The sequence below is a fragment of the Chiloscyllium punctatum genome, chromosome 2 (assembly GCF_047496795.1).
Source record: "Chiloscyllium punctatum isolate Juve2018m chromosome 2, sChiPun1.3, whole genome shotgun sequence".
Classification (NCBI taxonomy): Eukaryota; Metazoa; Chordata; class Chondrichthyes; order Orectolobiformes; family Hemiscylliidae; genus Chiloscyllium; species Chiloscyllium punctatum.
Window position 1 is genome coordinate 132595670 of NC_092740.1, and position 20408 is coordinate 132616077.

Sequence of the window (20408 nt, forward strand, 5' to 3'; positions counted from 1 at the left end):
ACGAATGGTGCTGAACATTGTGCAATCATCAGTGAATATTCCACTTCTGACTTTATGATGGAAGAAAGGTATTAATGAAGCATCATAACACTTCTAAAAGTGAGATAAGATCCAGACTCAAATGGTAACACAGACCATCAGACATAGGAGCAGAATTAGGCTATTTGGCCCATCGAGTCTGTTCTGCCATTGAATGAGATCATGGGTAAGCTGATAATCCTCAACTCTGCTTTTCTGCCTTATCACTATAAACCTCATTTCCCTTTATTGTGAGAAATCCATTCATCTTGGCTTTGAATACACTTAATACATGGCCCTCAGCAGTAAAGAGTCCTACAGATTCCTACCCACTGTGGAATAAGATTCTTCTCACCTTTGCCCTGATTGGATGACTCCTCTGAGATTATGCCCTCTGGTCCCAGGTTTTCTCACAAGCTGAAAAACCTTTACTCATCTACCCTGTTTCAAGAAGATCTCCTGTGCTTCTTCAAAGCTCTAGTGAGTACAGGCCCAACCTACTCAACCTTTCTTCATAAGAAACTCCCTCCATATCTGGGATCAAGCCAGTGAACTTTCTCTGGACAACCTACAATTCCAGTATATCTTTCCTTAGAGAAGCCTGGAATTGTTTGAAGCAGTTTGTGCTTTTCAGGAGTGCCTTTAATTTTCACAGATCAATTTAGGCACAAATTATTATAAGATTCTCAACATATTTGAGAAAAAAATGGAGTAAGTTTGAGATATTCTTTGCTATTATTGACTTCCACGGTGTCTTGATCTGATCTGCTTCACTGTTAAGTTTCAATCAGGGTTGGAAATGTCTTGATCTGCATCATCACCTCTTGTTGCGTGGAGCATGTGGGATTCTCTTTTCCCTCTGAAAATGATTAAACAGATTTAACAATTAGGATCCGAACCATTACAGCTCACAATTACTTTGAAGCTTTTTTTTTGATCACATTTGTCTTTCTGCTAACTTGACAACCCATTCACAATAATTGTTCTCAGATCCTTCTCTCTGTCTTTGTGGAAATTGGAAACTGTTTCATGGTGGTTCCTGAATAGGCCAGTACACAGAGCTGTGAGTTCAACAACTTTGGGGAAACCAAATTGATATTCTGCTGTTATCTGGATGGAAATCAAAGTTCGGTGACAGGTAGTAGACTTTTCCTTTTCAGTTGGATTAAAATATTCGTGACCCATCCTCTTATTAAAGTTGAATATGTTTAAGGAAAGTTTATAGAAATATTTGGATGTGCAGATGTTAATAAAACAAAATTTGGTATCGTTTAATGATTGTCTGCTGAATTTATTAATAGTTTTAAACACCTTCCACAGATTGACTTGGCAAACTGACTTGTAGTGAAATGCTCCACAATAATTTAATTTAATCGCATTCACTTCTATCTGAAAGTGTGATGGTAGCTTAAAGGTTTTTGAAGTTGAATATTTAAAACCAAGAAGTTAGAAGCTTTAAAATAGATCAAAACATTTTAGTTTGAAACAGTAGCAGAGAACCTTTAGAATGTTTCAATCAATCCTTCTCTGCAGCTGGCTTGAAGTACGTGGATATTGATCAGTGATTAAGAATTAAAAGCTAAATCCAATTCTTATTTTTAAAGCCCTGCATTCAGAAAGTCTATGCTCTCTGTCTGTTCCAATGAAAATAGAAAATGCCAGAGAAACTCAGCCAAACTGACAATATCTCTAGTGAGAGAAACAGAGTTAATGTTTCAAGTCCATTATGGACTTTTCTTCAGAAGTGAAAGGAGTTGAAATGGGAAATGGTGGTTTTCATGCTGTTGTGAGTCAAACAGACTGTGAGGGTGCTCAGAGCAAAACACAACAGCAGTGCAAATGGTGGTAAAGGAGAGATAGAGATGTAGAATTAGTTTGTGAAGGTGTGAAAGTGAGAAGGTGGGTCTACTCTGCTGAGTACAAAGCCTACAAGACACATCTGGAAATTATGGTTTTTGAGGGAATGTAAGAAAAATGGAGGACAGATGTCAAACTCTGAACATATGAAAATCCTAAACTTGCCTGAATGGAAAATGAGGTGAGCTTACACTGAGCTTCGTTTGAACATTGTAGCAGGTCCAGGATGCAAACGTGAACAGGGCAGCAAAGTGGTTTATTAAACTGGCAAGCAACTGGAAGGTCAGGTTCATTCCTCCAGGCAAAGCTGATTTATTCTGCAAGGCTGTCTACTTTAGCCACTGGATTAGTGGTGCTGGAAGAGCACAGCAGTTCAGGCAGTGTGGGATATAGGTAAATTAATGTTACTTCTGCAATTCTGCAATTCCATTTTACAAAGTAAAATGAACTCACACCAGTGTGTAATTGTTTTAGCCACGAGCTGAGTCAACAAGAATGGAAACGATGTGAAGAAAATATATAATTGTTTTTGTATTAGCTAAAACTGTATGTCAGAATGAAATGTGACTTCAAAACAATGGCAGACATTACGGGCAAATAGATAAGATGTTGTGAGGGGATGAAGTTAAGCTAGATACGCCTGTACAAACAGTAGGTATAAACATCTGTTTCCCACTTTCACAGAGACAGAGGAACAAACCCCAATTAAAAGGGTCATAGGGATCAGAACGGCCTCGGGAAAGGCACAGATGAAGGGGGTAGATAATGATGAAGAAAGAATATGCCCAACAATGACCTACAGCAGGATGAGGTCAAACTGCCTTGTGAGGCCAGAAATAAGCATTTTGTCACAGACAAGGCCGGATAAGGCAAGAGATAAACAGGGGTAATGGGGGCCGGTCTTAGGGAAGTGGAGGATGTAAACAGGGGAGGAGCAGTGTAAAACAATAGAAATCAAATCATATAAATGTTATGCATGAATTGAATTTGGTGTGTATATCCTCTGCCTTATAGACACTGGACATCACACCCACTTGCAAGTGTAAAATAAATGACACTACTGATTCAGAGCTTGTCTCGGACTGAAATTATTGAAGTGAGTGGGCTTTGTTTCTCACAGGCAGCATCCAAGTAGCTTCAAAATCGACGTTTCGGGCAAAAGCCCTTCATCAGGAATAAAGGCAGTGAGCCTGAAGCGTGGAGAGATAAGCTAGAGGAGGGTGGGGGTGGGGAGAAAGTAGCATAAAGTAAAATGGGTGAATGGGGGAGGGGATGAAGGTGATAGGTCAAGGAGGAGAGGGTGGAGTGGATAGGTGGAAAAGAAGACAGGCAGGTCAAATGTGGCTGTGGTAGCGAGTTTGTTTCACGACATGGTTGAAGAGCTTCAGGGCAGAGGAAATGACCTGGGAGTTGCAGTGGGAGAGGGACTCCCTGAGATTCTTGTAGAGAGAGGAGGAAACTTTAAGGCAGGCATCCTTGCAAGAGGATTCGCAGTAGGGTTAAAATCAACGAGGTAAAAGCAATGACTGCAGATGCTGGAAATCAGATTCTGGATTAGTGGTGCTGGAAGAGCACAGCAGTTCAGGCAGCATCCAAGTAGCTTCGAAATCGACATCTTGGGCAAAAGCCCTTCATCAGGAATAAAGGCAGTGAGCCTGAAGCGTGGAGAGATAAGCTAGAGGAGGGTGGGGGTGGGGAGAAAGTAGCATAGAGTACAATGGGTGAGTAGGGGAGGGGATGAAGGTGATAGGTCTGGGAGGAGAGGGTGGAGTGGATAGGTGGAAAAGAAGACAGTACTTTAGCCAGTCTGTGTTTGCTCCTGCCAATATAAAAGAGACAGCATTGTGAGCAGTGAATATGGTAAATTAGACTGAAAGAAGTACAAGTAAAATGTTGTTTTACTTGGAACATGTGTTTGGGACCATGGACAATGAGGATAAAAGAAGGGAAATGGGTAAATATTACACCTTATGTTTTTGTATGGGAAGATGCTGTGACGGGGCATTGAGTGTGTGTTTGGATTGTTGTGGAATTGTGAGGATGGAAGAAGAGACCTGGGTGTCACAGAAGGAATAGCTCTGGGGGCTGCTGACAGTAAAGAGAAAGGGGAGATATGTTTAGTGCTGGTTTCCTGCTGGAGGTGGCAGAAATGGTGGAGGATGATCATTTGAATGCAGAGACTGGTGGGATGGAAAGTGAGGATAGTAATATCCAACACCATTTACCCACCAATAACTTGTTACCCAATTACTGATGCTCAGCTTGGTTTCCACCAGGACATTTTGGGGCCAGTCCTCATTACAGCGTTGATCCAAGATAGAAAATAAAGCCGAATTCTAGGGCTTTAGGACTGCTGCCCTTGTGAGGGCCAAATTGAGTTTCTATTACCAAGTTATTGGAAACAACAGTCACAGCTTGTCTTCCTACTTCTGCACAATTCCTTCTAGTGTTCTCCAAGGATCTATCCTTGCTCTGTCCATTTTTATCTGCATGCTTCCCCTTAGCAACATCATCAGAAAGCACAGTGGTGGGTGACATGGTGGCACAGTGGTTAGCACTGCTGCCTCATAGCGCCAGAGACCCAGGTTCAATTCCCGCCCCAGGTGACTGACTGTGTGGAGTTTGCACATTCTCCCCCTGTCTGCGTGGGTTTCCTCCGGGTGCTCCGGTTTCCTCCCACAGTCCAAAGATATGCAGGTTAGGTGAACTGGCTATGCTAAATTGTCCGTAGTGTTAGGTAAGGGGTAAATGTAGGGGTATGGGTGGGTTGTGCTTCGGTGGGTCGGTGTGGACTTGTTGGGCCGAAGGGCCTGCTTCCACACTGTAAGTAATCTAATCTAATCACAGCATCAGTTTTCACACAATCCAACCTCATTAACATCTTTCTCAACTTTGCTAATGGTTGAGTGTAAACTGATAGTTCAGTATTTGGTTGTGTTAGATTTACTCTGCTTTTTTTTTTGTGGACAGAACATTCTGGGCAATTGTTCATAATGCCAAATAGATGCCAGTGTTCTAGCTGTCCAGCACTGGAATGACTTGGTTAAGGACAAAGCTATTTCTACATCACAAGTCTGTGGTACTACTCCTGAAATTTTGTCAATGTCATTGACTTTCCTGTATTTAATGCACCCTGCCCTTTTTTTTGATATCACAAGATAGGAACCTCAGGAATAGGTCAAGATGCATCTTCCATTTGCACTTCTGGCTGGAGGTGGTTGCGAACAATTCAACCTTGTTTTTCACGCTCACAAGCTCGACTGTCTAACACTGATGGAGTTTTTTTGTGGAGCTTCTTCATTTTTTCGTCACTTAATTGGGCAATGCCTATAATAAAAGGAATGTACTGCGTGTGTTATAAATTCGAAATAAAAATAAACAAATTGCTGGAAAAACTGAACAATTCCAACAGCACCTGTGAAGAAGGAAACAAAGTTAATATTTTGAACCAAACCTCTCTTCTTTGAAAATAACTCGGCATGTTCATTCCTGTATGTGACAGAAGTACAGAGCTTTGATCTGATCGCTTCAATATTGGGTGCTTGAATCTGTCTCTGAATGTTCCCTCTGCTGTTTAGCATTTATCTAGTCCTGTATTACAGCTTGGACAAGTTGAAAATTCTTTCTTAGATATAACTGGCATTGCTACTGGTAAAATCTCTTACACTTTTCATTGACCAAAGTTGACCCACTGGTTTGATGGTAATGGTAGTGAGATATGCCAGGCCATGAACGTACAGATTGTGGTTGGATGCAATTCTGCTGTTGACAATGGTTCACAGTGCCCTGTTTTGTGCTGTTGATCTGTTCTGAATCTATTCCATTTAACATGGTGGTGGAGATGCACAACAGAATGGGGGATATACAGTCATAGAGATGTACAGCACAGAAACAGAGCCTTTGGTCCAACTCGTCCATGTTGACCAGATATCCCAACCCAATCTAGTCCCACCTGCCAGCACATGGCCCATATTCCTCCGAACCCTTCCTATTCATATATCCAAGCAAATACCTTTTAAATGTTGCAAGTGTACTAGCCTCCACCACTTCCTCTGGCAGCTCATTCCATAGACATACCATCCTCTGCATGAAAAAGTTGCCCCATAGGTCCGTTTTATATATTTCCCCTCTCATCCTAAAGCTATGCCCTCTAGTTCTAGTCTCCCCAATCCCAGGGAAAGACTTTGTCTATGTATTCTATCCATGTCCCTCATGATTTTATAAACCTCCATAAGGTCAGCCCTCAGCCTCCGATGCTCCAGAGAAAACAGCCCCAGCCTATCCAATCTCTCCCTATAGCTCAAATCCTCCAGCCCTGGCAACATCCGTGTAGATCTTTTCTGAACCCTTTCAAGTTTCACAACATCTTTCTGATAGGATGGAGACCAGAATTGCATGCAATATTCCAAAAGTGGCCTAACCAATGTCCTGTACAGCCACATCCTCAATGTGAAGGTGGGACTTTGTCACTGCAATGACCATGTGGTGTCACTCTGATCAATAGCATCATGGGCAGATCCATTTTCAATATAAATAGCAAGTAAATGTTTAATGTATAACAACAATGCTTGTGTTGTGTTACCTGGGGTTCTTTTCATTTTCTATGAAGTGAAGTGGAGGGGTGAAGGTGTGAAGGTGTGGACAGGTAGATGTTTTCCTCTTGTTGTTTCTCTCACTTTGGCTAAATCCAATCTGGCTTCTATCTCCTTCAGGATTGGGCCAGTTCGGTCAGTGCTGTTGTTAGAATTTTACCACCCAAAGTACACTCTGGGGCCCCTCTACTTGCAGCATATCTTTCGTCTGACATTCAACATGGGGGGCTGGGGGGAGGAGGGCTGCGTGAGGGGTAGATTGTATGGGTGCTGAGTGTAATCAACAGGAGGTCTCCTTGTCAAACCTCATCTAACGTCGTGAGATTTCACGGGGTCCTAAATATATTTTGATAACTCGTAGAGCCACACTGTCTTGGCCCCATAGCACGGTGCCATCACTTCTGATGGTCCGGTTCAATGAGTTTTACTACAACAGTTAGTTGCTCGGCTAGACTGTGGGATAGCTCTCTCAATGTTTCGACCTATATACGTATGTGCGATTGCATACAGTATCCATGTCTATACAATGGAGACAACAAGTATTGTGCCCCGCTGGAAGTACAAAAATAGCTTGCTTCTATTTTTAGCTGTCAGTACGGATTAATTCATCAACACTGACGAAACGTGACTGTCTCTTTAAGAGAAGCTGACGTCAGGTTGGGTCCGGATATCCTGGTTTTGCAGATAGTAATTTAATCCTGGAGTGAGATGAGAAGGAGCTGCAAGGGAGGCGATAATAAACCTATTTCCAAGTAGGCGGCTATCCAGGACCGCTTACTCTGAACAGGAACCATGTCTGTGGCAGGACTGAAGAAGCAATTCCACAAAGCCACTCAGGTAGGGGACAGCGGCTGCAGCTCTGACTCGCTGCACCAAAGCGGCTGCGGGGGTCTGACATCAGGAATGCAAAGCTTCATTCCTGTCGTGCCTCTTTATTCCCAACACCTTTCCCTTCCTCCAAGAGGCAATGCATTGGCTGCGAATTCCCGCCTCACTTCATCCCTCAAACCCTCCGGCGCTACAGAACGCTGATGAATGCAACAATGTCATTGTTGAGGGTTGAGCAGGTTGAATCGGATTCCTTCGAGGAAATCTGGGAACTCTGAGGTTTTAGAGAGTGTGGGGCTCGATTCGACAATGAGATGCTTTTATTTTAAGCTGGTGGGGGGTGGGAGAGAAGGGGTTCGAGTTTCCGCTCCCCCCCCGGGATGTTTGCGGAAATCATTTATTATTTAGTCCCGGAGTGATCCGCGTCGCAGCTTCTTGTCTGGGTCCGGTTTGAGAGTGGCTTCCTAATGCCTTCAGTCGGCTTGGGGGTCGCTGTTGCTGAAGTCCAGTCGTTGCCGCTAGAGATTTGACCCCAATGTCCCTGATCCCGGCTCCCAGGATCGAGGAGGAGAAAGCTGATGTGAACAGGAGCAATTTGCTGCTGCTGCTGGTGGTGAAATCGGTTCGCACCTCGGAAAATGTTAATTATAAAATCTCGACACGTAAAATGCCGTGAAAATAATTAATTTGATCTTGCTCGTGTCAGTCATTTAGTGGGACCGCCGTCAACAATTCAGTTTGGGTTCTACCTGCAATATTCTTTATGTGTGTGTCTCTCTCTCTCTCTCTCTTGAACTAACACACTCCCTCTCTCAGCACACAACCTTCGCCTTATCTACTTTGGTAGCAGTGTTCATTCCATATCAGCTGGGCTGACCATTTCAAGATTTAGCTCTTGACCCCCGCCTGTCCTGGATGTGTACAGCAAGCTCTCTCGCCTATTAGTGTCACTGACCTGCAGGGTCCCAGCGTTAGAGGAAGAGGGGAGGGGGAGGGGGAGGGGGAGGGGGGTGCGATGACTGAGAAGTCTCGCCGAAGTCCAGGACTGGCGGATAGTTGGAAGGAAGTGGCTGAGGATTGGGCAGTGAATCAAGGGAGATTTGAGGGGAGACGCTGCAGGCATTTCAGCAGGTCACGAGAAATATTAAGGATGGGACGGACCTGGGCTCATCAGAGATGCATCACTGATTCTCGATTTGAATTATTTCTACCCACTCTTCTGATCTTTCCGAAGCTCACTTACCACCCCCCTCCCTTACCCCCAACACGATTTCCACTTTCTCTCTCGGAGTTCGGCAGTGGGTTAACGTTTTGCAATCGCCCTGACGATCTTGGAACCACCTCTGAAGCATTTCCGTCGTAGACTGGAATTCTTTTCCAACATTTCTCGCTTCACTCTGGGCCCCGGTTCCAGGCAGGAAACGGGCAGCTTTTCTCTGCACTGAATGTGTACAGTTAACTAGAACTGTATGCAAGATGCAGCGTGACTAGAGCACACTGCAGCTGTGTTGAGACTCTGGGACCATGTATTTTAATGCCTTTTGTGGATTGCCCTGCTTTGGTTGCACGTATCGTGTCCTTGAGAGATGTTTTTTTTAAATTCTGTTTCATCTTGTACTGTCCCCGCAACATGCATGGAGAGTGCGTTGCTCCCTCCTTGCTTGCACAAGTTTCAATTGTCGGTGTTAAATCTCATCTCCCATCTTGTCCAACTTTTCTACAATTTCTAAATTGTCTCTTACGATTCCACCTCTTCTCCCTAGCGTGTACTCGTACGTGAACTTGACTTCTTTCTCAGACCAGCATCACTAATGTCAATTCGAAACAGTACTGAACCCCCACTGAGCATTCCGTCTGACCCATATTCCATTTTGATCCCTACCTCATGCATTGTCTACTTACCTGGACAACCCCCCCCCCCAGAGTTTTGATTTTTTTTGTGGAGAACTGGAGGTACTCCACACTTGGGGACTGCTTATTGTGCAATACTTGACTTTTACTCAAAAGCTATTGGGGGAGTTGATCAGAAAAGAGTTCCACATTGTGGCTGACAGCTGTTAAGTCGGCTATTGTGTCACAGAAGACCCATTGATTAACACACATGGAATTGAACGACATCTGTAGATACCTGTGGTTATATAGAATCCTTTTTTTTTGAATATGTGTCCCACATTAGCCTGCAGATAATGTCTTGATACCCACATCCCCACCTCCTTCCTCTTCACCCTCCTTCCCCCCGCCCCACCCCACCATCAATAACCATTGGGATAGCACAGTGGCTCAGTGATTAGCACTGCTGCCTCACAGCATGAGGGACCCAGGTGATTCCAAGCTCAGGTGACTGTCTGTGAGGAGTTTGCACATTCTCCTTGTGTCAGTGTGGGTTTCATCCGGGTGCCCTGGTTTCCTCCTACAATCCAAAGATGTGCAGGTTAAGTGGATTGGCCATGCTAAATTGCCCGTAGTGTCCAGACATGTGCAGGGTTATGTGGCGGGTCGGTGTGGACTTGTTTCCACACTGTAATGTAATCTAATCTATAGTGGAGGTTTGGTTTTGAATTTAGTCAAGGCTGAATTGGATAGATTTGATTGAGGGAGTTTAGGGTTTTGGGGGAACAGGGAGGAAAGTAGATTGAAGTCTGCATTGGTTCACCCATGAGTTGATAGGCTGAATGGCCTACTCTTATTCATCCTTCAGATCTTTTTGAAACAAATTAATAAGGTGTAGCTTTTTAAACAAATGATTTTGGATGTACTGACATTGCCAAGGATTTATTGCTCATTCATTGGTGGCCTTGAGAAGGATGGTAGTGAAACACCTTCTTGAATCACTGCAAAATATGTCCTATATGGTGCTACAGTCCTTTTCTGGAATTTTGACCCAGATGATTGATTGAACAGTGAAAGGTTTCCAAGAGTAGATGACATGCCCCTTGCAGGGGATTTGATGCAATAGTGTTAAGGTTACCTGTTGGGGTTAGGACTATCTGCTGCTCCATTCCCTTGGATGTTGCTCTTTTGGAAGATGTTGTTGAAGGAGGCTTGGTGAGTTGCTGCAGTGCACCTTGTTGACAGAACTCACTGCTACCACTATGCTGTGGAGGCAGTGAATATTTACGACGAAAGATCATCGATTTCATATTAATGTAAGATCAACGATAGGTTTTGTGATGTTTCTTTAATAGTTTAATAAAATAATTTAGTTTCTATTTGCCATTTTAACAATAATAAAACACTAAACTTAAACTAGCTGCTTTTAGAGGTGATGCTTAATTGCCATTTAAGTAATAGGTATTAAGTGCCTCTTATCATAAATCAACAAAACATCACAGTATTTCTGTACATGTCTGTCTGGTATGCGGGTAATTTTGTGTATGTATCTGTGTGGCGCAGTTTATGAGCTATGCTTGAAGGCTTTATGTGCCATTTTTGAAACAAACTGAGTTTTATTTACACATTCAGCATCTTATGACAATTATATTCACAGTGGGTCTGCACAGGTATTTATCATCAGATGTGACCAATTTTAATCTCTTGTGGTAGTGCTCTGTGAGATTTGACCAACAGAGAGAAATGTCAATTTTATATTGTGTGCATGCACTATATGCTTGTCTTCATGTGTGTGTTTCTGTATAGTCTGGACCCCAGACCATTTAAAAATAGCAAGCAGATTAATAAATGTCTGGTGTTTGTTGGTCAGCATAGAAGCAGTGGGCCGAAGGGCTGTATATTTCCATGACTTACATTTCAAGAGCTTGCCACATGAAAGAATGTTCAAATCCAGACTTGTTTCACCTTCTCCTTTCTCGGGCACTTAGGTAACTCAGCATAGTAAGGACCATTTGACCAGTTCCTGGACAGGTGGCTACAGACTGGTTTGAACAATAAAACAGAAACGTCCAGTCTGCAAGGAGAGAGAATCTTTCTCATTTCTCTTCTCTTTTTCTTTTCTGCTCTCCTTTTTTCTCTTTCACTCTGCCTGTGTCTCTCTTGCTCTATCTGCCCATATGTGTTTCTCTCTCTATCTCTACTTTCATTCAAGGGACAAATCCTCAACTACAGAATGAAAGTATTCACAGCCTCATTTCATTATTGAAGTAATTGAAATTTGTCTCACTAACGGTATTTGAGACTTGTCTCTTTGAGTACGTGTTTGCGTGTGCATGGGAATGTTAAGAAAATCACAGTTTTAAAGATACATGAAGCTTGCCAATGTCACGAAAATTTGAACGTTAGGAGATGGTCATCCTATAGAGAGCTCTGCCAGGTCAGGAATGCAGGGTATTGGCTCACGACCCTTGCTCTTACATTGAATTTATAGATGTGCACTTTGACTTGTGGTCTTGCCATTGGTTAAATGAAGCTTGATTACAATAAAGTTGTTTTCTTGTTTATAATAAAACAAGGTGTGCATTTTTTAAAAACTGAATTAGAAAATTAGGAAGAATTGGGTAATTTGGTAGTTTAATTGGATTTTCACATTTGTAACAGGTTTGGGAACTGTGCCTGATTTCCATTGTACTACGCTAGTGAATTCTAACTCTGACTCTGTGCCCTCCAGCCCCTCCATTTCCATTGACCCAGTTTGCACTATGTGCAGAACCAATGAGCCATATAATAACAATGCCAAGTTTTGAAATACTGAGGGGGAAAGAAGAACATCAAATCAGAAATCTTCTTCCGTAAAAGCTTTTTTTCGTTCTTTTACAACGTTAAAGGGTCAGTCAGAGCAGGCAATTGTAGTACCAGTAACAGAAGCTTTAACCACCTCACATCTCTTAGTGAAAGCCTTCTTACCTCTCCACTTCAGCACTCCACATCCACGTGCCCCCCTCCCTAATCACTGTCAGCATCTGCTTCAGGGATTGGCAGGCCCACCTCTGTCCAGCTCCTCCCTCCCTAGACTGAAGGTTGGGACTGCCAGGGCCCTTTAAACCGATCTGCCAGGTAAGGAAATTTTCCCAAATCAAGATGCCCACTTCAGGAATGCAAATCTGGCTCTCTGATTAATGGAGATGAGTGAGCAATCATTTATGTCAGAACTTGCAATGCAAAATTGCAGTATATTTAAGCATTAGAGAATAGATTGCTCACCTGCAGTGTGATGGTAGCTAGGTATTGTCATGTCCTGTACTGGAGCTTTGCATTGTAATCTCTTTGGACATGGATAGCATCAGTTCTTTCAGCAAGAAAAATGCACCGAAAACATAATATTGGATTTCTGTGCATGTCTGTTTGGCTGACTGAAAACCAAAAGGTGACTTTATTTTTGTATTGAGTTTATCTTTGTGATGTTTGTTGTTGTTGTTTATGAAATGTTGCAGCAGAAGCCATTTCTGTTTTGAGTTTCAAAGCTATTTTCTGTGTCAGCCCTTGCTCTGTGCTGTTCCATAGTCTGGCTGAAACCAGACAGGCTTTTAAAATATTGATAGCTTGGAGATAGGCTGCTGTACAGAACAACGGACGATATTTCAGGAACTCTGTTCATAGATGTGAATTTTTTTTTTATGAAGACAAAGATTCACACCCAACAGCCCAAGTAACACAATAGTTCAGTATCACTTCTTGTCACTAATGTAAATCTGTTATCTTCTTGACTAATTTTAGATCTTTGCCAAATATTGATTTGAATGCTGAAAGCCATTCTTGACAATGAGCCATGTTTCTCTCACCAACTGATCTTTTGCTGTATTTACTGGATGTAATCTTCAGTGCAAGGTGATAATTAATTTTAAAGTAGCATCATAATTATGCAATTATAAATAACACCAGTAATGGTGGCATTGCGGTAATGTCAGTAGTCTGTATTCCAGAGGTCCAGGCTAATGTTTTGGGGACATGAGTTAAAGTTCTGCCATTGCAGTTGGTGGAAGATAAATTCAGTTGAGCTAATCTCCATTATAGTTAACAGGAAACTATATTCAGTTGGCATTAACATCCCTTTGGTTAACTACATTCCTTCAGAGAAGGAAATCAGCCATTGTTACCTAGACTCCAAGCAATGTAGTTTCATTCTCCACTGAAATGGCTTGGTCATCCATTCAGTTGGAAGGCAAACATGCATGGATAACAAATAGATGTCTTGCCAAATGTGCTTGCATCCTATAAAAGTATTTTCAAAATTTAAAACCAAACTGTGCAAGGAATATCAGTTAAAAGGGCATCAGATGTATCTGTAATCCCTTCAGTTGGGTTGAAGAATTACCATTCCTTTCCAACGTTGGTAAGACTAACAATTAATTCTGTTTTCAATTTGAACAATCTTAAAATCCAAAGTGTGGTAACAGATGAAACATAGTGCAAGTGAAATAACCTTCTAACTGAGAACTTAATCAAAAATGAAGTTTGATTTAGAGGTGCATCAATCAGTATGACCTTATTAACATAGCTGTAATTGCAGTTAGTGATGCCACATGGCTGTCATCCATGCACATAGCAACGCAGGCAGTACAAACTGGATGTGTTTTGTTTTGGCCTGAGGAAATTCCAGCAGCTGATCAAAAGACAGACTGGCAGTTCTTCTCACACATAGGAACAGGAGGTCATTTAATGACTGACTTTTGATCTAACTCTATATACTTGCCTTTCCTCATTCCATTGAATCTATTTGGCTAAATAAGTTGGTCTCAAATTTAAGTCTAAAATCTAGCGTCACTTTCCATTGATAAAGAGAGTTTCAAACTTATATGACCAGTTTTGCTATAGATTTGTTTGCTCTTTTTATTCCTAAAAGATGCGTTTCTAATTTTTACAGTCTATGTCTACAGTCTGAGGCCCATTGACCAATGGAAATCATTTATCTTTATCCTGTTATGCTCTCAGAAGAGACAAGTGGCATTTTTCATTTTTTTTAATGGTTATCTGAATTATTTTTTAAAAATGCACAAATTTCACAGTTTAAAACAAAATAATTTTATTATACTAAAGAACGAGATTGCTAATATGGACACTATGTTAAATAGTTTATTACATTAAGGCAATTAGTGCTGGAACAGAATAGACCATTTTGCACATAGGGGGCTGTACCATTCAGTGAGATCATGGTTTACCTAATAATCCTGAATTCTGTTTTACTACCATATCCCCAAAATCCTTGATTCTCTTACTGGTTAAACATCTGCCTATCTCAGCTTTGAATATACTTAACAAATCAGCCTTGTCTGGGTAAAGAATTTGCAGATTTACTAACCATGGAGAAGAAATTCCTGCTTGTCTCAGTCTTAAGTGGGGAACCGCTTATTCTGAGATGATGTCCTCTGGTCTTTGGACAAAATGGGAAACAACCTCTTCACATCTACGATATCAAGCCCCCTAAGAATCTTGCATGTTTCAATAAGGTATCCACTCATTTTTCTAAACTTCAAGTACAAGCACAAACTACTCAACTTCTCCTCATAAGAAAATCCATCCATAATTGAAATCACTCTAGCAAAACTTCTCTGGACCACTTACAATGCCAATATTGCTTTGCTTTGAGAAAGAGACCAACAATATACAGTTCCAGGAGGTTCTCCTGAATAGTGTCTGAATTTTGCCCCGTGGCTATCTTTGACAATTTGGGTTTTCCCCAATCTGTGTGTTGCTAATACAAGTTGAAAGATGGTGATGGTTTCATGATTAATATACTACCTTTTTCACACACCTTCAGTATCTCCTGATTACCTCCACCAAAATGAATTCTACATCATTTTATGCTGTCATGCTTAGTACAAAATGGAATAACAAAACTATTCCATCACCTCTCCCTTTCTGTTTTATCCTTTTGAAAAAGTCACATTTCACTGAATATTCAGTTCCCAACTTCGATCTCCTTGTCACCATATCTCTATAAGATTATGCACATTAACCTCTATTTGTGCCATTAATATAATTGTTTTCTCAAAACATTACATGCATTTAAGTAAAGAGCCATTAATTGTGCTTAAAGAGGTTTAAAAGTACAATGATCATTAAATATTTAAACTTTAAGCCAAGCTTCTTTACTCAACTTATCTTCTACACCAATATTACTTCAACACTCAGTGACCAATGTTAGTTATTTATGAGAAATTGGATGGTGATCCATTTGATCTGATCAGTAGGCTAATCAATTCCAACTGCACGCTCATTTGTTTGAGTTGTGATGGAAGATGTGAGGGACCATGGGAATGGAGACAGGTGGGGTATGGTTGAAGGTTCAAGGGCCTAACAGCTTCTCAACCAACTGGGATGAAGCCACTTCAGTGTTCTCCTGCACCTGTGGCTGCCAATGCTTTGCTTCCAGGGTCTTTTCCCTCTGGAGTGAAACAAACTCTGTAACAAAGATGGTCTGATTTGAAATTCTTCTCACATACTGATAACAGGACATTTTGTGACTTGCACTACCCACCTCTGTACTAAACAAAACTGGCCTCCAGTGTTTTGACAGTATCTGCATCTGTTCAAGTCCTCCTTGTGCATCATCCAAAAGCATAGCATTAGTTTTTGCGTGTACGCTAACACCCAGCTATATGGTTTTACTGCTTGTTTTCACTCCATTGTTGCTACATTTTGAGAAAGCTTACTTAATATCCAGTACTATATAGGCAAATGGCATTCATAAGCACATAAGAATTTAGATAGGAGTAGGCAGTTCAACCTCTCGGGCCTGCTCTGTCATTTAATTCAATCGTGAATGATTTCATCTTGGCCTCAAATCCACTTCCCTGCGCTCTTCTCTCACCCTTTAACCCATTGTTAAATAAAAATCTGTCTATCTCCTCAAATTTATTCAGTGTCAGGTCCAGTGCATTCTGGAGTAATTTATTCCACAGATTCATGACCCTTGGAGATAAGTAATTCCTCCTCATATGTTCCAATCTGCTATGCCTTAGCCTAAAACTATGACTTCTCATTGTAGATTGGCCCACAAGGGGAGACATCTGCTCTACATCTACTTTGTCAATCCCCTTTCACATTTTATATACCTCAATCAGATTTTTCTTATCCTTCTAAACTCTAGTAGAGAAAAGCATTCAATGTTTGCTCATAAGGCATGTCTTTCATCTCTGGAATTCATCTGGCAAATTTATCTGAACTGCTTCCAATGCAATTACATCTTCAAGGGAAACAAATCTCTATGCAGTACTCTCAAAGTTGTCTAACCAAATGTCTTGTATAATTGCAAACAACTTTTTGCTACTTTTATGCACCATTCCTTTAGCAATAAATGCCAAAATTCCATTTACCCTCCTTATTAACTGTTGTATCTGCATACTAGTTTTTTTGTCATTTTATGCAAAGGACTAAAGCATTGGAAGTTTCTCTCCATTTCAGATGACAAGTTTCCTTTTTCATTCTTCTAACCAAAAAAGATAACCTTGCATTTCCCCTTTTGAACTTCATTTGCTGTACACATGGCGTTGCAACGACCATTTCCATCAAGAGAAAATCTAACAATCTACTCCTTGATAATCACTGGCATTTCTGTTGCTAAATCGCCTACTATCAAGAAACCAAACTACAGCAACCACATAAGTACAAAGAAAACAGGAGAAGGTCAGATTCTAGGAATCCTGCAGCGAGTAACTTGCCTCCTGCCCCCTGCCTCTCCAAAATCTATTCGCCATCTACAAAGGACAAAAGAGATAGAATACTCTGCACTTGTGGGGATGAATGCAGCTCTATCAGCGCACTAGAAGATCAATACACTAGAAGGACAAAGCAGACCTCTTGATTAATAGCATATCTGCCACCTTCAACATTCACTCCCTTTGACACTGATGGACAATGACATGCATGTACATTATTTGTAAAATGCACTGCAGTAACTTGCTATGTTTACTTCAACAGCACTTTCTGAATCTGAGATCTCTACTGTCTAGAAGGACACGGCCTGCAAATACTTGGGAATGTCACAAACTTGCAAGTACACTCCAAGCCACACACCGTACTGATTTGGAATTATATTGCCTTCTTCCCAACTGAGTTTTAATCTAGAACTCCCTTCTGAACAACACTGAGTGTGGACTACAGTGGTTTAAAAGGTCAGCTCAGCACCACTTTTTCCAAGGCAATTAGAGATGCAAACTGAAGGTAGCAAATCTCACTGAGATTAATTTTAGTCTGTATACACCCTTGGTGTCACACTTGATCCTGGAATGAGCTGCTGACCTCTCATTTATGTCATCACCTAAGCTCACCTATTTCCAGCTCTGTAACATTTCATGACTTCCTATCTCCATCTTAGCTCATATGCGAAAACCGTTCATTCATTCTGTTATCTCTAAGGTAGACCAGCAGGTGCCTGGAAGAACACAGCAAGCCTGGCAGCATCAGAAGGTGGAGAAGGCAATTTTCAGGTGTAATCCTTTTAATCCTTCTTCAGGACTGGGGTGGGTGTAAGGGGAACTGCAGATAAAGGGGGTGGAAGAGTGAGGAAGATGGGCGGAGTGGTGAGTTAGTGATAGATGAGCACAGGTAGATGGTCCGACCTAGTTGGTTGATGGGAGGAATGGATCAGGTTAGTAGCTGGAAGGAAAGGTCAGTTGGAGGAATGGAAGGGAGAGGAAAGGAATGGAAGGGAGGGGGGTGGGGCTGGAAAGGGAATCGGGTGATGGAAAGGGAGGCTATTTGTAATTGAAGAACTCAGTGTTGAGTCCTCTGGGCTGTAGGCTGCCCATGCGGAAGATGAGGTGTTGCTCCTCCAAGTTATGGTCTGATTCGCAGTGGCAATGGAGGAGGCCAAGGATGGTCATGTTGGAAAGGGAGTGGGAGGGGGTTTTAAAATGGGCGATGACTGGGAGGTCAGCTTAGCCCCTGCAGGCCTGGCTGGGATGCTCTGTGAAACATGCCCAAAGTCTGCACAGGCCCTCTGAAAAGCATCTCAGCCACACCAAGCCCTCCACCCTATCCCCGAAACCCAACATTTACCATTGCTAATCTACCCAGCCTGCATATCTCTGGATATGACAGGGCAATTTAGCATGGCCAATCCAGCTAACCTGCACATCTTTGGACTGAGAGGAAACCAGAGCACTTAGTAGAACCCCAAGCAAACTCAGGGCCTTGGCTAGTCTCCATATTGGCGACACACCATTAACTTGAAGGTATCCAAAACTCTGCCCATGTCTTATCTGACATCAATTCTTGCTCCACTGTCATTTTTCTATGCTCACTGACCCATATTGACACCCCTTGCTTTGAAACTTCTTAGCCTTGTTTTTAGTTCCTCCATTGCCTTGTCCCTTCCTTGTTCTGTAACCATCCTCGAGCCCTCCAATTCGTCAAGAAATCTATACTCCTCTGACTGTGGCCTCTTGTGGGGCATTCGAACACAGGGGAGGAAATAATACTCCACTGTTGGCTGTATTGTCTATCTATTAGCCTCCAGACTCTGAAATTCTCTCCTTACACCCCTCCACCTTACTCTCCTTCACTGAAGCATTCCCTAAAATCTCTTCTTTTAACTGGGCATTTAGATTAGATTAGATTCCCAACAGTGTGAAAACAAGCCCTTCGGCCCAACCAGTCCACACCAACCCTCCGAAGAGTAACCCACCCAGACCCATTTCCCTCTGACTAATGCACCTAACACTATGGGCAATTTAGCATGGCCAATTCACCTAACCTGCACATCTTTGGTGCTGTGGGAGGAAACCGGAGCACCCAGAGGAAACCCACGCAGACACTGGGAGAATGTGCAAACTCCACACAGACAGTTGCCCAAGGCTGGAATCGAACCTAGGACCCTTGGAGCTGTGAGGCAGCAGTGCTAACCACTGAGCCATCGTGCCACCCCAAATCATCTAACATGAAATAACTGCAGAGAGACTGGGTCCCGTCACCAAGTCACCCTTTATGTGCTAGCGCACAGGACAGCTTGGAGTCTGTCCTCAGCTGAGGAGATTCTAATTTCCTGGTTTTACTGGTCAGCCAAGGCTTTCTTGATTGGGCTTGTTAACCAAGAACCTTGTAGTCAATAAGGTCCACATGGTCCCAATCACTACATAAAATAATATGAGTGTCTTCTGCTTTCCCTAATGGTGAGCTTAGATTTGGGAAAAGCGTTAAATCAGGCAAGATAGTGGTGTACCTAAACTCCACAACCTTCCTGATGCCACCTGCATTATTTTGAGTTTAAAGGCCCATGACTTTCCTACTTAACAACCAGTTGAGGCCCTTGGTTAACCAACTAATGATCACTTCCGCTGTCTATCCCACTGCTCCTTAGATTAATCTTGTGGCAGGCGTTGTCACCATGGCATCTGAAATCTGTGGCTTGTTATCTCTGGTAGTAGTGGGGTGGTTTACAATCATCAGAGGCATTCGGTGACTGAAATAGGAGCCTGGGCATTTGGGGAATAGAATGGTTAGCTGATACCTCAGTTCACATTTCCTGTGAATCCACCATCTTCCCATCTTACTTATTTGCATCCTGAGTGGCTTCATGATCCAGAGTATCCCTTCAGTGTTCTTCTTGCAGCAGCCATCACCTCTACAGTCCACTAGCCTCTGATTGCCCAGCAGCTCTTTCTAGGCGTGGTATCCACACCCTGGGTCTTAATTGCAGGAGTGCTGCCTGACTGGCTTGGGATTTCATTAACCTTCCAGTACAGAGGCAACATGGTTCTCTAAACAGGCCAGCAGGTGAGACCCCGATGCCTCAAAGATTGTGCCCAATATCTCCATATGTTTAACAGCATCATACTTTGTTTTCAAATGCTCCTGTGAAACACTTTGCTCTGTTTCATTACCTTTAAAATGTTGTACAAATATTGGTTATTGGTAATTGCTTTTTGTTACTTTGAGTAACAAAGAATCTATGTTTGTCCTGTAATTCTACAATGTAAAAGGTTACACTGAAATGATCGTCTGAAATGAATTAGCTGAGATGAAATTTCTGCTGCTTTCACCCCAATGTGTGTGTGTAGAGTTGGTAAAGAGTGGAGCTGGAAAAAGCACAACAGGTCAAGCAGCATCAGAGGAGGCGGGGAGTTTGTTGCATTCGGTTCCTTCATCCAAGTCATTTCTACACATTGTGACGAAATGGGCCCCAAGCACTAATCCTTGCAGTATCCCACGAGATGGCAGCATATAGAAACTAAAGTAATTTCAACCATGGCTTACAAAATAAATTTAGGGATAGTATTAGAT

General features: G+C 42.2%; 1 protein-coding gene across 1 annotated transcript in view; it reads left to right on the forward strand.

Annotated features, from left to right (window-relative positions):
- The first annotated feature begins 7152 nt into the window (after positions 1-7152).
- The window catches only part of LOC140489964 (endophilin-A1-like), a 161351-nt gene continuing 148095 nt past the window's right edge, over positions 7153-20408 (forward strand). Inside the window, exon 1 of the mRNA XM_072589064.1 lies at positions 7153-7304. Coding sequence (XP_072445165.1) covers positions 7260-7304 — 45 coding nt within the window. The 5' untranslated portion in view covers positions 7153-7259. The remainder of the gene's footprint in view (positions 7305-20408) is intronic.